This window comes from Spodoptera frugiperda, chromosome 3, assembly GCF_023101765.2.
Source record: "Spodoptera frugiperda isolate SF20-4 chromosome 3, AGI-APGP_CSIRO_Sfru_2.0, whole genome shotgun sequence".
NCBI classification, from domain to species: domain Eukaryota; kingdom Metazoa; phylum Arthropoda; class Insecta; order Lepidoptera; family Noctuidae; genus Spodoptera; species Spodoptera frugiperda.
The window spans coordinates 3,533,288-3,550,240 of NC_064214.1; the positions used below are offsets into that span (position 1 = coordinate 3,533,288).

General features: G+C 34.2%; 2 protein-coding genes across 5 annotated transcripts; one reads left to right on the forward strand and one right to left on the reverse strand.

Annotated features, from left to right (window-relative positions):
- Window positions 1–602: 602 nt before the first annotated feature.
- Window positions 603–12,486, reverse strand: LOC118274089 (uncharacterized). Of its 4 annotated transcripts, none has more exons than XM_050707168.1 (13): window positions 12,234–12,486; window positions 11,835–11,947; window positions 10,125–10,270; window positions 9,792–9,970; window positions 9,591–9,667; window positions 9,062–9,242; window positions 7,777–7,967; window positions 5,575–5,661; window positions 4,798–5,302; window positions 4,348–4,553; window positions 4,110–4,235; window positions 3,789–3,957; window positions 603–3,470 (listed from the first exon to the last, which is right to left on the reverse strand). In XM_050707168.1, exons 1-13 carry the CDS (start codon window positions 12,298–12,300, stop codon window positions 3,439–3,441), a joined length of 2,079 nt encoding a protein of 692 aa, XP_050563125.1. In that variant the 5' UTR covers window positions 12,301–12,486; the 3' UTR covers window positions 603–3,438. The 4 variants fall into 4 exon arrangements, with proteins under 4 accessions (XP_050563125.1, XP_035447345.2, XP_035447344.2 ...); XM_035591452.2 differs by having other exon boundaries at window positions 11,835–11,962; XM_035591451.2 differs by having other exon boundaries at window positions 603–3,332; window positions 12,234–12,485.
- A 2,140-nt stretch (window positions 12,487–14,626) lies between these two features.
- On the forward strand, window positions 14,627–16,237 carry LOC118274049 (2-oxoglutarate and iron-dependent oxygenase domain-containing protein 3). Its single transcript, XM_035591394.2, has 4 exons — window positions 14,627–14,865; window positions 15,174–15,603; window positions 15,687–15,839; window positions 15,948–16,237. The coding sequence occupies exons 1-4, from the start codon at window positions 14,765–14,767 to the stop codon at window positions 16,212–16,214; spliced, it is 951 nt and encodes a 316-aa protein (XP_035447287.2). The 5' UTR covers window positions 14,627–14,764; the 3' UTR covers window positions 16,215–16,237.
- Window positions 16,238–16,953: the final 716 nt, after the last annotated feature.

The following is a 16,953-nucleotide window of genomic DNA, read 5'->3' on the forward strand; positions in this document are numbered from 1 at the left end:
TAAATACTTTTGATTGCATTTATAATTTGCAACTTACTTTTGAGAAGAGCACAATTTTAAGTTACTATGCTGTTGTACACTTTGTTTGTATTGAGCAATTAAAAATATATCAATATGCCAATTATAACAAAATATATTATTGAGCACAAAAAATTACTGATTAATAAATAACAATTGACATTGCTTGTGGCTTCACTCATGGAATCTAGATTTCTCTCAAATAGATAGTAATCCTTGGGCAATGTAGGGATGACAAAAGTATAAAATATTACTTCCTCGAAGTTTGCTTTTCAGATAAGAATTCTCCAAACTAGCCAATACTTTTAGACCTAAACTATATTTATGCTTTATGCATTGTATTTGCATAGATAAAAATATTAGAAAAAGTTGACTGTTAATTAGTGACAGTATGCCTGCTTGTCCTTGTACTTTCTTTAGCATATTTATGTTGTTACTATTTGGTTACATACATTTGGTTTCCCATCAGTATGTCCTGTAAGGGACATTGATTTTCTCTTTTCAGTAAACTTGATGAAAAGCTAGCACTATGAAAATTTAATACTAAAGGTGGTTTGGGGGTTTCATGAATGAAATTATATTAGTGTTGAAGAATTTTTTGTATTTCAGTTCTTACTAATATGTTAAAACAATTAATGTATAAAATCTATTAAGTTTCACAAATCATCTCATGCTTTAGGTTTTTGACCAAAATGCAATTCTAAAAACATAAATCACCACTAAGTGAACCCTGCAAATATACATAATATATTCTTCTACAAACATTACAACACTGAACACATTCAGAAATGAGTGATGATGTTACGGAAACAAACCAACAAACAAAACCTTTTCACTTTCTTGTTACTTGAGGTTAACTAATGTATAACTTTAACATCATTGAAGTTAACAAATGTTTAATTATAGCTCACATGTTTTTATGTTAGGCAAAGATAATTAAAAATAATCTAGTTTTAATAAAATAAAAACGTATTTAATATATGCTTAAACACAGTGACAGTTCTTGGATATGAAATAAAAACATGTAAGCTCAATGAATAAATAAGAGACAGAAAACTTGCACTCCACAAACTAAATAGGCAGATAATTTTTAATTCGCAACAATTGCATTCATCATAACTAAGACTGGATCAATCATCAACAAAAACGTTTTCTTTAATGCCCAGAGAATTAAGAGTTATTGGCTAGACTATGTTCTAATAAAGTCTTAAAAAATATAAATAGTAATTGATTTTCCAACTGTGATTGAAACAAAAACCATTCTTTAATAAAAACAAATAAAAATCACCACTTTGATTAAGTTTTAAGTTCTTATAAAGTGAAAATGTCATAAAGTTACAGTAATGTAATAAAAACACCTGAAAAAAGTTTCAAAACTTAAAACTTCCTGTCTAAATTAAGAGCAAAAAAAACTCGCAACACCTCTTCAGTTTACCGTTTCTATACTTCAAAATAACAACTTATCTATAAAGTAATCCAGCCTAATATGATATTCTATGACAACAGCTTCAATGATATTTGAAGTAAATTAAAAATTAAACACAAAGGTACATACATTGCTCAACTCATTTTTGATTAGCCATAGAAAACATAAGTTCATGACATACAATCATATCAAGCTGGTAAGGAAATATGGACACATAAATTTTTACAAATCACAATATCACATTTCAAATAGTTGATTGCCAGTGGTAATACTATAATTATTTAAAGAATTTACTTGGTACTACATTTAATTCCTACAAGGTAAAGGTTATAGGGATTTTACATTGTTTACATGCATAGGATTAATACTTTATGAATTATCAAAAAACAAAATCAAAAGCTTACTTCCTTTAAATGTAATTGATACTTTTACAAATTACAAAACCAAGTCAAATCTTTCGTATAAATTCAAGCCGTACATAAACAAGCAACAAACACTCGAACAATTACTACAATATTTACTTGAATTTATCCACTGCAGTATGTATTACCAATTACTTGAGATAATTGATAAAATCAGAAATGAATAATTTATTTATATCACAATATTTCAGACTTTGCTTACAGTTATAATACAATACATCAAAAGGTTTATATATAAATAAACAATAACTGCTACAACTAGATGAGGTGTGGGACTTCCGTGTTGCGAAAATAATGTTTCATCACAGATAATTATAACAAAGTCTTACAATCATAGATTTCAGTTACAACCGCCTAAACATGTGTATCTTATTTTGAACAACTGCGATTTATAGCACTCCTATTATGGTAAATATAAATATCATTCATAATTTCAAGGGGTGATTACCATCATAACTATATTTTTCTACATTATGCCATATACATTAGTTAAGTTATTGGCTAAATTGGCTATTTCAATACAAATATGCTATATAAAATTATATGATAATATGAACAAGGTTATACATTTGTTAATTAATACAGTATTGCTTTAAAGGCACAAAATTGTTTAAATCATTAAGCGATGCAAGACTAGGCGTATTGTATAGGAATGGCAGCAACCTAATAGATTTCGTTAATGTTTATAAATAATCAAATTCAGACTCATGCTCATAAAATAACCAAATTACTTTTTCAGACCAAAGATAAACCTAAAATAATACTTTAAGAATTTTGTTTTAACTATGCCATTATAAAGTTAAATGAAAATATTATGTTGCCAACCAGCCAATCCATGGGGAACGGCTTTTGATAAAGAATAGCTATTGATTATATTCTATCCTTTCCCAATGAGCTTAGCACAAGCATTGTCATACTATCTAATTACTATTGACTATGAATCAGAAACGTTAATTAGTTCCTCAAGCAGAGTGGCTATATTTGGGCCAAGTTATACAGAAAACAAGTAAATGATTTTTTTTCACCTCTTCAAATTACAACCATATTTTAAAACAAGCCAAATATTAGTGCTTCAAATAAAATGATGCTCCCAATCACGTAATGAATAACATTAAAGTCCATACAAACATGCAAAATTAGAAATGAAAAATAAAATCGGCCTTAAATAAAACCTTGATTTACTTTTTACAAGAAATATAAACAAATCACTTGAACAAAACAACTAATTCTAAAACATTTTTCCTCGATAAATGTATGTTGTAACATAATCGTGTTGGATTGCATTGCAAGTCCTGAAGATTGCAACGTGTCGGCTGGTAGGATTGCAATATGGCGTGAGAACAGCGACGTAGACGTAGACCGGCGACGCGGCGGCTCCTACAGCAAAATAATGTCGGGCGCATGCAGCTCATAGTGGTACATTCCGTCGAAGTCATCCAAGTCCTCGTCCAGGAACAGATCCTCATCTATAACGTATCATTACTCATAACTAGAACATTCAGCAGTTCACACAACAAACACTGCACCGCGGGAACTCGACTCTTGGAAGCACACACTACCAGGCTTGCCACATCAGTCAGATGCGCCGTCGTTATCTTCGTACCCTAAACATTTTATAAATGCAGTTAATATGACGTCTGCTATGTCGATGACTACGTCTTATATATTATGTTAAATATGAAAGTATAAATCATTTGATGGGATAAAGTGTGCTACCAAGAATCATCAAGTATCATCACCACTTTCAATACATATCATGGAGGACACCCAGTGTATGAATACCGAACTAAACAAAGGATTTTGAAAAACTGAAAAAATCTTATACCTGAAACCTAATCTAATCGAAGGTCACGCCAGCGACCACTCAATTAAAGCAGTGAGTAGTGTAATCAAATAATCTTCTAAACTTTCACCACCCTCACCTGGTCCAAAAAAGTCGTCGAAATCGTCATTTTCGTATAGATCTCCGAGGGAATCATCGGAACTGTGTTCGAACATAGTGTCGACGAAGTCAGGCCGGAGGTGGGGGTTACTGCGGTCGTCCACTACGTCCACTGTTAGTAGTTTGTGCGTCGGGTAGTCTTGCTGCAGCTGAAGATAATTTCATATTCATAAATAACAACCGATGGGCATATTCGTATATTTATATTGCTACTAATATCTATTATTTTGCTAGCACTCAGCCTATAGCCAAATACGTTTATAGTAAGCAGTATTATAGTAATGAATGTGTATGTAGTTACCTCGACGGGCGAGGCGGCGGTGCCGGCCAGGCGCAGCGTGAGCGGGCGCGGGCGCTGCAGCAGCGCCTGCACCGCGCCCGACACCACCTCCTCCGACACTCCGTCGCACCCGCACACGTCCACCTCCTGCACACACACACGGCAATCAGCTGGTTACACTTTTAGACCACATGCAAGTAACTATTGACTACGAAGTTGCAGTAAAATAGTAGAGTAATCGAATAATGACTATGTATACCTGCAACATGGGGCAGGCGGCGAGGCAGGCGGCCAGCGAGGCGGAGGAGAGCGCCGGGTTCCCGCGCGCCGTGAGCCGCGCCAGGCGGGGCAGGCCGGCGGCGGCGCGCACGCCCGCGTCCGTCAGCGCGCCCAGGTACGACACGTCCAGCCGGGACAGCCCGCGGCACCCGCGACATACCGCCGACACGCCCTCGTCGCCCACTCCTGCACACACCTCAACTTTACTATACAGCTACATATTCATACTTAAATAAAATACGCAAACAGTGAAACTGAGACAAATAAAAAAGTGCGATTTGGAAACGATTCATTAGTCTTGCTATCGCTAGGCTTGTCGACTGATATTTATAGTTAAAACAAAATTATTAAACTAAAATAAACAAATTTACGAGTTTGAACGGCCGTCGATGTATTTGTGGCCATAATATTAATAATGAATGAACTGTACCTGGTTGAGGGAAGATCTTTCGAGAATTACAGCTAGAGATGTTCAGTGTTTCTAGCTTGGGACAACACTGAGCGACTCGTTTCAGTACTGTGTTGGTGATGTATATGTTGCGACTCAGGTTCAGGCTCTTCAGTTCAGTTAGGTTACCAATGGCATCGCAGAACGAATCGTTGCATTGTGGAGAGAAACATGAATCTACTGATATATACTCGCTCAACGAAAGCTCTTCAAGTAATGGAAGTTTGTTGAGAATCATTGGTATTATTTTCCACATTGTGTGAGGACATACATCCAACTTGAGACAGGTTAATCTTGGCAGCGTGTCTATCGCAGCACAAAGTACTGTGCCTTGAAGACTGTAGCAGTTGTAAAATGCGAGAGAGTTTAATTTTTGTGGATTTGATCCAGTAAGGAATAATCCCGTCACATGTGTGTTATTCGCGACCGTTAAACTTTCTATGCACGATTCGCTTTTGACTAGATGTACTAAACTCGAATCTGTTAGCTGCAAAAAAAGAAATAAGAAGTTTAATGAATTTATAATTTATTTATAGGATATGTGTCAAGACAACACATCATATATGCATCTCTGTTCTTAATTTTTTAAGAGTTAAAGATAGTTAATTTAATGGACTATTTTCCATACATTTTAATACTTAATTTTTTTCATAACAGCCCAGTGTGTTGAAATTGTAAAAGCCAGGTATGTAAATGATATAATTTCAACCTTTTTAACTTAGACTTTAAATAATATATTAAGTATAATGAAATCCTTACCTTATTGCATGACACAAAGGATAAAGTTTTTAATTGTTTACAACCGTAGATTAGTGGATTCCAATTTCGCGTGTGCATTCCAACAATCTGAAACAAATGTACCAATGTAGAAAGGCTCATACTCATCATAAATTGTAGGCCACAAGAGTTGTATTAATTTTTTGAATGCATTTTTTTTTCATACAGTAATTTAAATTTTATAACAATCACTTAAGAGAAATTACTCTTAATTTTACTACAAATATTATTTTTTATCAAGAGCGATTATTTGGAAAGTTTTTTTTTAAATAAAACCACATTGGCCTTTTAATGCCGTTTTCATACTTATTAATATAGGAATTGAGGTTGATTTTAAATTGGGTTATCCTCGGTCAAAAATAAATATTAAACTTTTCAATACAATAAAATATTTAATCACACCTCATTCATAAATTGGGTGATGAACTATTTAATTTTCGATTTTTTCTAGCTAATTCTAGAAATAAGTCTGCTATTTGAAGTATTAATCTTTTGACGTCATAAGGCACTAGTTCATACAAAATTTATAGAAAATATAGTTTTTGACGTTTCGAAAAAAGTATTGAATTTGACTAGTAGGAAACTAGCCTATTGATTTATTCTTAATATCTTCGCCTCGCTGCGCCCGGTCGAGTCCGGTCCAGACTTTTCAAGAGCGAGGCCCCACTTGTCCGCTCGTCGCGTCGTTTCCTATATTTTTATGACATGCCGCAATACACGTTGCGTCGTTGCGCAGCGCAACGGACAAATGGGCCCGAGTTTCCTACTATACCCTTTGCGCTATAACAAGGTGCGGCTGACAGATGCCAGTATGACGTTGACGTCTCTCTTTAGGGATGGACATTAGAAAAATCTTTTTTTATCGCTATCGATACTCGCAGCATACATTTAATTCTCTTTAATTTTTTTATTAAATGTGTGTGTTATTTAGTTGTGCAGTGTAACTACGTGTATATACTTGTCAAAATAAATATTTTATGACCGAGCCCTGAGGTGTTTCAGAGTTTCAGTTTTACAAAACCGTGAAGAATATAAGTGTATATTAGTTTGTATATGTTACTAAAGCAACCACGATCTTTCAGATTAAGTACCACCACGCATTATCAAAGGCGCCGGAAATGTCTACTACATATTTGTGCTCAGATAAAGTCACTGTGGTTCGGGCAAAGAGTCTAAGTAGATTTACCCACATAATTAAAGGTTTTTTAAGAGTGATAATTAAACGACCAATTTTCGTATATTCGAAAAAAACAATGACTACCTAATCGTAGCAGTCATCCCATCACTAAAGACGACTATGGCATTTACGTTATACGCATAAACTTTACTTTATTTTTGATTTTATTAGATTTTATTTAAAGAGCGAACATTCCGGTTGGATTTAATTTAATGAACTACACTTCCGAATGATATAACATAATACGAATGTGATACAGTTAAAATACTAAGGCATAATTTTTAAATCGCAGCAACTTTCAAGAGTGATGCGAAACGTTACTGAATCTGTCAGCCGCACCGTTTGTTACAGCGCATTAGGTATAGTCATTCAAATAATTAAATAAATAAATTCAATACTAATACAATTATGAAATAGTACGTTATGACGTCATTAGATTTTTACGTCAAATAGCAGACTTATTTCTAGAAAATTAGAATTAAAATTTTATTTATGAATAAATGTGTGATTATTTTTGAATATTTTATTGGTATTGAAAAATCAAAATAATTTATTTTTGACTGAGGAAACTACCAAATTGTTATCGCAAAGTCTTTGCCCTCAACGTCAAGTCTACAGGGAAAGACGTCGATGGCCATTTGTAACAAATTTCTTTTTTATTTTTGCGGCGGGCTCTTGTATTGTTTCTGGCTAGAAGTGAACAAAGAATATGTTCAGTGCTACTTAGCGCAGGTACGGCCAAAGATCTTTTTTGTTTCAACTCTCAATAAAAATATTGTTGGTCTGCTCATACAAAGGATGAAACGGGATCCATTGTCTGTTAGTAGGTTGTTTCATAAACCGCTAGAGTTTGCAATTAAAATGGTATTTAAAGTAAGAAACGAAAAAAAAATACCACGTTTTAAAACAAGCCGATTAGTTCCGTTGCATTTTTGCAATAATTTTACGACGCGATTTAATCAAAGCGGACATGAAGGAAGGGATATGATAGATTTGAGGCTCCTAACCTTAAGCTCCTCGAGGTTGGGGCAGAACTTGCCGACGATGTGCGCGGTGCGGTCGTTGAGCGCGGACCAGTGGTGGTCGATGTGCAGGCGGGCCAGGCCGCCGCCCAGGCGCTGCACGATGCGGCGCAGCACGGCCGTCGTCAGCATCACCGGCACGTGCTGCCACCACGACGTCTTGAACATGCGGATGCCTGCAACACCAGCCTACTGTACCACTACTCACTCGTTCCTCTACCATTCACTAGCTTCTGCTGCCATTGATGGGAAATTATACCCCATGTGCTACTAAAGTATTATCTACTTCTGTACCAAATTTCATACAAATGCATCCAGTGGTTTTTGCGAAAGAGCAACATACATCCACACGTCCTAACAAATTTTCACATTTATAATACTCTTCAGTGGGATTCTTAGTTAACAAAACGCTTTTAATCGTGTGGTTTTGTCATTAGGAGAAATGGCATTTTAATAAGTCCAAACTCGATATGTTTACTAATAAGTAGTACAAGTCGACTCAATAAAAGCGTGTTAATATTCCGCACGAATAATAGCCAGACTTTTGAAATGAAATGAAATGATCGGATCTACAATGAAAATGGAAAGTTTAGAATGGAGAATACTACAATACTAATAGTGATTATTAGTTTTTCTTACTATTTATTACTGTGTCATATAAAATACAATAATATAATGGGATGTTGTACTTGTGCTATGATTTTACAGTTCAACATTAATTTTGAATGAAAAATACAAGTCATCAACCTTGCATATAATTCGCAGCAACCATAGCATATAATTCAGCCAGTTTAGGTTATACGACAAAACTAAATAAATATATCAACAATTGAACTTCTATATTATATTATAGCACTCCTAACTCGTGCAATCGAGTTATTGTTGGTTGGTTGAAGCGTGACTAAGTGACTGGCTGCTGTGCAACATATGGAAAGTGCGATTTACATACACAACAATGTTTTGACTGATTTTATTATTAACCATATGTAATTTTTATTTTTTATGTGGTGGAAGTAAAAAACGGCAAGAATAAGGCAATACTGAACATTTATTTATTGTTTTTTCTTCCAACAAACATGATGTATTCAGATGTAATACATACTGATACTGTATAATCAGTTAGTTTATCAGAAGTCAATAGAACTAACTGCTTTATAATGTTTGTAATAAGTAAATGATGGAACCAATGAACGACCGAATGTATTAACTACTTGACCGATCGTGTCAAACGCTTTGTCGAACATTAGTAACATGGTCTCCTCCTCTTTACCTGCAAGGTATTCGCGGACCATATTTTGCCAAGTTTTACTGACTCGTTCAGATCTTATGAGGTCTCTGATGGGAACATAAGACATGATGTGTGCTAAACAATCCCTGTTCAGTACATCTAGTATTGTGTAGTCAGGCTCCATTTCACTCTCTTTCACTTCTTCTTTTGATTCAGGGTTATCCTATAACAAAGAGAAAAGTAATTAAACATATAAACTATACTGCCATGCATAGTATCTGTTCTTATTTGACAAAACGTCAAAATCGACAGACATATTTGACAAAACGTTCAAAATCGACAGACATTGCGATGATATTCTCACGTCTCATATAAATAGAGCTTTTCTGTTCATTATGCTCCGGAATATATTAATTTGAATTTTACAAAACTAATAACAATTCGTTAAATAAAAATTATCCTTGAACATATGTTAAGTGGTATTGTAAATTAAATCGTATATGGTCGAATTTCGACCACAAGGCGACCACTAGTTCTAATTATTTAATGTTACATCATTGATGGATCTTACCATTGGTGCATCAGTAGCACTAGTTGTTGCTTCCGCTGCATCCCCATTGTCTGAAACCCATTCTGAGTTACTGACTTCTGCAAGATTACAATAATTCACTATTAATTTCACCATTATTATTCTGCTTCTTTATATAAAAAAAAAATAACATTGATATTGATTTGGTGTAAGATTAATTTATAGATAAGATATATCTTTTACCTGGTGGCTGAACAGAGTTCTCGGTAGTAGTAGCATGTGCCTCAGAACGCCGCTGACCGCGGGGCTTCCAGCGCCCTCTGCCGTCAGCATCCTCAGCAGGCTGGTGCCAACTGTCTGCTGGTGATATTCTCAGGTTACGACCTCTCAGTGTCTTCTCATGACCTGGGGCTTGCAGCGCTCTGGAAATTTACATGAAAAGATTAGACTCAATATTATTATAACTAAAACATTGTTGTTTACATGATATACTTCAACATTAGTGGACAAAATATATGAATCATCACTTTGACATAGTAAAATGTGACAATGGTATGTAATAAAATTATTACTCACTTATGAGCATCAGCTGGATTGCTGTAGGTCACAAACGCATATGTAGGTGTTGGTGTTTTATTGGGACCTTTATCTCCCATCCTTAACCAGCAGCTTTTGATGAAACCGTAAGGAGCAAACACTCCAAATAACTCTGATCTGGTTGTCTAAAAAAGAACACTATAATTTAGTTTATATTACAAACTTATTATAGCTGATATCAACTCCTGCCCAAATCGGGCATAAAAATATTTACAATTGAAAAATACCACACATAATGGAAAAAGACATGTGGTATTTTTCGATAAATAAATAAAAAATGTCACATTATATGTTCACGAATAAAGTTAAAGTTAATTAAAAAATACCACATATTATGTAGTTTATAATAAAAAAATTACCACAATTGAAAACAGCAAGATTTGTTAGATACACAGCAGCAAAATTTGCTGCTGAAGAAGACGACGGGTTCGAAGGAACGCCGGTACGAACTGACGTTGGTTAAGAACTAACGCGGGTACGAACTGACGAAGGTATGAACTGACGGGGGTGCGAAGTGCAAGTACGAGGTGGCGCGGATCCGAGCTTGTGATTGGTGCGTCCCACAACAACACCCCGCCCCCGCCACCGCCCCCTTCTGGACAGAAGAGGGAAGGATCTTCATCCTGTTCACTCTCAATTGCAATTGCGGTGCACAAAAGTTGTATTATTGAATTTCTATTATGACTTGTTACTGTTTATTCGATGCCAGGAAGGCCAGGAAAAGTATTATTATTTCAGTTGAGTTTTAGAATTTGAATACCAGGAATGCAATTTAACGATTAAAATATTGTGTTAATACACAATATTTATAATTGAAATAGAATGAATACTTAAACTTTTACATACTGAATGACAGTATCTAGAATGCAAATTTTTAAGATGTTTATTTTTGTTTTTTTGTTCTTAATTTGACATATTATTTATTGAAACTATAATTATAATCTAGAAATATTTTATACAATGTGACATACATGTTATTATTTTTAACCCCGACGCAAAAAGAAGTGAGTTGTAAGTTTGATATGGCTGTCTGTCTGTGGCATCATAACTTCAAACGCATGCAGTGATTTCAATTTAGTTTTATTTTTATGTTTGTACATTGTTACGGACCTTATGATTTTATTAAGATCTAGTATGTTCAATATGTATGTATAAACAAGTTATTTGACAAACACCTTTATTTTAAAATAATATGGGGTTAAATATAAGTAAAGGGGTAGCAAATATTTGGTAGCCATAATAACACAACACAATAGATGGATAAGTCAGAGTGGCAAAACAGAAACCAAAGCAGCTTTTATATTCACTGATAAGGGAACTAATTTACAAACCATTAAAACAACATTATGCCTAACCACAACCTGGACATACATTCAACATTAGAAAATTACCACACATATTAGCAGTACAACATATAATAAAATAATATGTCAATGTATTGTAAACAAAAAAATACCACATGTATTTACTATTGAAAATTACCAAATATAATTTCAAATTCTGACTGGTTATACCTGGTTAAGGTGGGAACCATTAAGTATGCCTCAGCTGAATGAGCTAGCCACGAAAAATGCTGACTTTAGAACCAAAGGGAGCAAAGCCCGGGCCAGTGGCTGAAGGCTTTGTTATGTTATTAGGTCCAACATTGGATATATTTATAAACTAATGACAAAAATTCACAATACATACCTTTGGGGGTAAATTTGAGACATATAGCTTCCGTATAGGTATTCCATCTTCAGTATGAGTAGGAACATACTTTAAGCCATAAGGTGTGACATCATAGTTAGAATTGATGGCATCTGGAAATGTTAATACTAATATTTGCTCAGACACGTGTTTGAAATCAATTTAACAAACTATTACAACTTAAATAGCTCCATATCTCGTCTATAAAAAATTCTATTTACTAAACCTCAGCAGGTGAGCATAACATTGACAAAATAATCACGGAAAAATCCTTTTATAAAAATTGACAAACATGCATCAAGTCAGTAGATCTGATGTTTTATCGGGTGTATAACATCCTTTAAACCCGAGCGAAAACATTTATTGTTAAAAAGGTGTCTGGTGCAAATAAATACTTACACAGTTCTCGACGAACAACGTGAAGTAGATCCGGATTGAGAAATCTCTCCTCTTCTTCGTAAAACATGGTGTTATCTCACTATTTCGGATGGTAGACGGTACTTTGTTGTTACCAACGATTAATAGTCGAACATGATATCATCAAAATATAAGGAAACACAGAAAATTTAGAGTAAATACTCAAAATAAAATTGATAATTGCAAACGCAGTCAACATACAACGGCCGTGTTATTTTTTAACAAACAATGTTGCCAATTATTAAACTTTTAATTTTCTTAATAAAAATATAACCCATTTAAAATGTTAAGTGATATGTACATTGCAACACAGTTCAAACCCGTGTTGTGGGTCGTGAATTTTGTGGTAATAGTTTTAAATATACTTATATATAAATCTAAAGAGTTAGTTTGTTTGAAGGTGCTAATCTCCTTTAATATTGTCTTAACGTAGTGGTGGCCCGAAGGTTTAAGACGGCCCCTTCTCATATATGAGAGTGTAGGTGTAGGTTCAAAACCTATTAACGGCAAGTACCAATGTAACATTTTCCGAGTCATATGTACTTTCAAGGATTATTTAGACACCACTGATAAACGGTGAAGGGAACCTGGGCTTATAATTTCTAATTATTAGTTTGAAATCGCCAACCCAGATGGTGTAAGCGTGGTGATTAATACTCAAACCTTCTCCATGCGAGAAGAGACTTTTGGTAAGCAGTGGCCACTTATAGGTTGCTGATAATAATCGATGATTATTGAACTGGTTCGAATTGATTTTTTTTTGTGTTGTCGAGGAAGTTTATAAACTATTTAACATCATACTACGACCAATAGGAACCTAGTAGAGCGGCGTGACTTGAGTCATCGTACTTATGGCATTTTAGCTGAGCACTGGCGTTTTTGCACCGTGTTTTTTATTTTTATTAATACATAATTTTCTTGTTTTGCCTGCAACATTTTGTAACGGTGCAAATAAAGTGTTTTTCTTTACATTTATTACATGATTGGAGATCGCAGTACAAAAAGTTGAGGTTTATTACAATATCTGAAGCTTCTACTCGGTCTTTGTAAAATATGTAATCCTCTAATAAACTAAACCAATATTCTTAAGGAGAGCTCCTTGCACTTCTTGGGAAGTGACTAAAATTCTACGCTTATCAACATCAACACCATATAGGACTAAGTTTTTATAACAGTGTAACAGAGTTGGCCTGTTGCACCCAGTTTACAAAGTACGAACACCTGATTTTGACATAAACTAATATACTCTATGCATGGAACCGTACAATCTTGGATTGTTTGACGTTTGACTTTTGATTGGCTAAGAAAAGAATTGACACTCGTCAAAATTAATATGCTAATCAGTTTGACATGCCATCTGAATTTTGAATCTAGGTACCTATATGTTTTTTTAACCAAATTTAACAGATGAGTCTGTGCAACGAAAGCTGTCCACGACTTGATTTCTAAACTTTTGATATGTCAATAGTTTAACACTGCCAAAACACGATTGGTCTAGTATTAGTACTAGACACGTTTAAAAGTTTTATACGTGGTTTAATGACCAGCATGCTTTCCTTGCATTTTATTCATTATAGTTTTGAATTGTTTGAATGAGTGCAATAACCAAATATTTTACAGTTTAGTTATTTTTATTATATTGTTACATAATTTGTTGTATTTGTTATCTTTAGATGTAAGTGTGGAAACTCTCAGAAGAATTCCAGAAACTAACCTGCAAGTGACATGATTGAATCCAATAGCTGTATGTTTAGGCGACGATGGAACATAATTAATTAATATTAATTCCATAAAATAAACTTACAGCAATATATTTTTCTTTTATTCTACCTTTTCGATACTAATGTCCTATATGCGCACAAATCCAGACTACCTGACTGTTACTGAGAAGTTCCTGATGGAAAATTCCTTTGTCCAACTCGGGAATCAAACCCAGGACCTCTTGCTCAGCAGTCACGCTAGCGATCACTAGACCAACGAGGCAGTGTAAGTATGGCGTATTAGTCTCGAATAATAAAAATATCAAGACTGTTTAAGCAACTTATAGTCAGAGTTGAGAGTCCTTTTTTCTTGGTCAGCTTTCAGACTCTACCTGGATGTTCCTATTCAATCTATATCACTTTATTGTGCAATAATGTTCCCGAAAACATACGCAAAACGGTTTCTTTCAACCTTTAATAGAACCGAAGTTAATGGTTCCACAGTTTTGGTGCCGTTATAAAAAAATGCTGAAGGAGTCAAAACACATTATTATATTTTTTCATCTTTCGAAATTAGATCAAAATGGGTGAGTACCTATATTGCCACAAAAAATATTTATTTTGACAGAATTTATTTTCGGATCAACTTAATAGATGGAGCTAGCGATGCGATTTTGTTATTTGTACTCGGTTCCAAGAGTGACGGCTCCTCTTGAGTTGTCGATTTGGAAAAACATTCAAAAATTATTGAGCAACACGTTGAAAATAATTAAAAAAACTTAAATAATATACATAACAAAACAAACAAAAGACATGCAAGATGTCAGGAAAAGAGCCAAAAGTAAGGATAAAAATGCGTCTGAAAGAGACGATGCGAAAAGTAATGATAATAATGTAAATAACGATAAAAGACCGTGAGTAACTAATATTCATAATTTATAATTTTGTATGAATAAAATTCATGCAGTTATTCTCGTAATATCATACACTTAGGCTACCCACTGACCATATTTCCCAACAATATTTAACCTTACCATCACTATCTTTCTATTTTAAAAGCAAATAGGAAGTACTTTTTAATTAATAATGTCTAGGGTAGATAATTATGATAAGGATCATAATCACTATCTACATGTTATACATTTTACTTATGTATGTACCTAACATATCACAACAAACAAATTGTATGAGATTATAATTTTTTAAATTATTATTTTTGCAGAACTTCAAAGAGAAACATATCGTTAAGAATAATTTCTCGTGTGGTGGTTATATTTTCACTTCTCATAGTAGTTTACTTTTCATCCAAAAATGATAAAGTGAGGACCTTTGCTAAGCAGTCCGAATTACTACCAGGCAAGGGCTTGGTTGTTGACTGTTCACCATCATACAAAGAGGAAGTAGAAAAATATGAGGGCTGTGTACCTAAGGAATGTAAGAGATTCATCACAGATAAAGTGATATCACTGAGAGAAGCAGAAGAACTATTGGCTATAGCAAAAAAAGGCCTCAAGCTAGGAGGCTCATCTGGTGGGGCCTCAATCCTTGATTTACATAGTGGAGCTCTATCTATGGGGCAGCACTTTGTCAACATTTACAAACGTGAGGATGCTAAACACATATTCAGTGAAACGGACTTTAATATTTATAGAGTAAGCATTATTTATTCCAATTATTAAAGACCAGAATTATTGTGAACTTAATATTTCATGATTATCTCTTTTTTATATTACAGGTAATCAAAGAGAAAATTAAATATGCTGTGGCTCACCACTTTGGAGTTAAACCTAACAAAATATATCTGACACATCCAACATTTTTCTCTGAAATAACATCCAAGAAAGCAGTCACTATGCATGATGAATATTGGCATCCCCATGTCGATAAAGTATGTAGATAACACATTGGGATAAATTAAAATTCATAAATACTTTTACTTATTCATAAAGATGAAAGATGCTAAGGTAATTTTTTAAGCCAGTGTTCCTTGTTTCAGGAGACATATAAATCATTCCACTACACAACTCTGTTATATCTTGGTGATTACAACATCGACTTCAAAGGTGGAAGATTTGTATTTGTTGATGAGAAATTCAACAGAACAGTAGAACCAAGAAAAGCCCGTCTCAGTATGTTCACGAGTGGCCGGGAAAATTTACACTATGTTGAAAAGGTCACATCTGGTATTAGATATGCAATGACAATATCATTCACTTGTGATCAGCAATATGCTATTCAAGATCCTAGTACAAATAATATATAAAGTCTAACATTCCAATTGTGTAATTCAGTGTTTTATTTTGTAATGGAAAATCTTCTTGCATATACAATACACCTGTAATACCATACAATACCCTCATTCAAGGCTGCCTAGTTTGTCTGAAGCAGTGCTTATTTTTAAGACCATCTTATATTGGTAACCACAATATTTGTATTATAGTCACGTTCGCCACCGTCCCAGGTTTGATTCCCGAGTCTGGTAGGCTTAGATATAAAACTTTGTATAAGTTACATCAGGTGCATCTCTTTACCTCTTCCGGGATTACAAAGCGTGAGATTAATGATGTGTTGGTAAAAATTTAAGTTGGTTAGTTCTCTATAGTTTATAGTCTAGTATTCTAAAAGATTCAGTACGATCTAAAGTAGGTCTAAGCTCGTTAATTTTTTTCTGGTCTGATTTTAGTAGCCGTGGCTGGTGTCAGCAATTTGAAACTAAAATTCAATTTGTTTGTCTATCGAATTATATCCGATTTCTAGTGATTGTATCATTTTACTATAAGCAATGAGCATACTAACATAGTGTGTTATTTATTAGTATGTAGTTAGGCCAAGGTCAAGGTAGGTATCTGTCGACCAACGAACCAATCACATTTTGTGGTATATATAGATAGGCGACTTTTCGGATACTGAGTATTTATCAACGTTTTAAGGATAAATAACTACTCGAGTAAAAACGGACTCATTAGATATTTAAATTCACCACACAAATTTATTTTTTTCTA

Excerpts from the sequence above, each read along its gene's own strand:
- LOC118274089 (XM_035591450.2), bottom strand. The coding sequence starts at position 12,300 with ATGTTTTACGAAGAAGAGGAGAGATTTCTCAATCCGGATCTACTTCAC. Across the intron at positions 9,668-9,791 it reads GAACTCTGTTCAGCCACCAG|AAGTCAGTAACTCAGAATGG; the intron begins GTAAAAGATATA and ends GTAATCTTGCAG. Across the intron at positions 5,303-5,574 it reads CCTTTGTGTCATGCAATAAG|CTAACAGATTCGAGTTTAGT; the intron begins GTAAGGATTTCA and ends CTTTTTTTGCAG.
- LOC118274049 (XM_035591394.2), top strand. The coding sequence starts at position 14,765 with ATGCAAGATGTCAGGAAAAGAGCCAAAAGTAAGGATAAAAATGCGTCT. Across the intron at positions 15,604-15,686 it reads CGGACTTTAATATTTATAGA|GTAATCAAAGAGAAAATTAA; the intron begins GTAAGCATTATT and ends TTTATATTACAG. Across the intron at positions 15,840-15,947 it reads GGCATCCCCATGTCGATAAA|GAGACATATAAATCATTCCA; the intron begins GTATGTAGATAA and ends TCCTTGTTTCAG.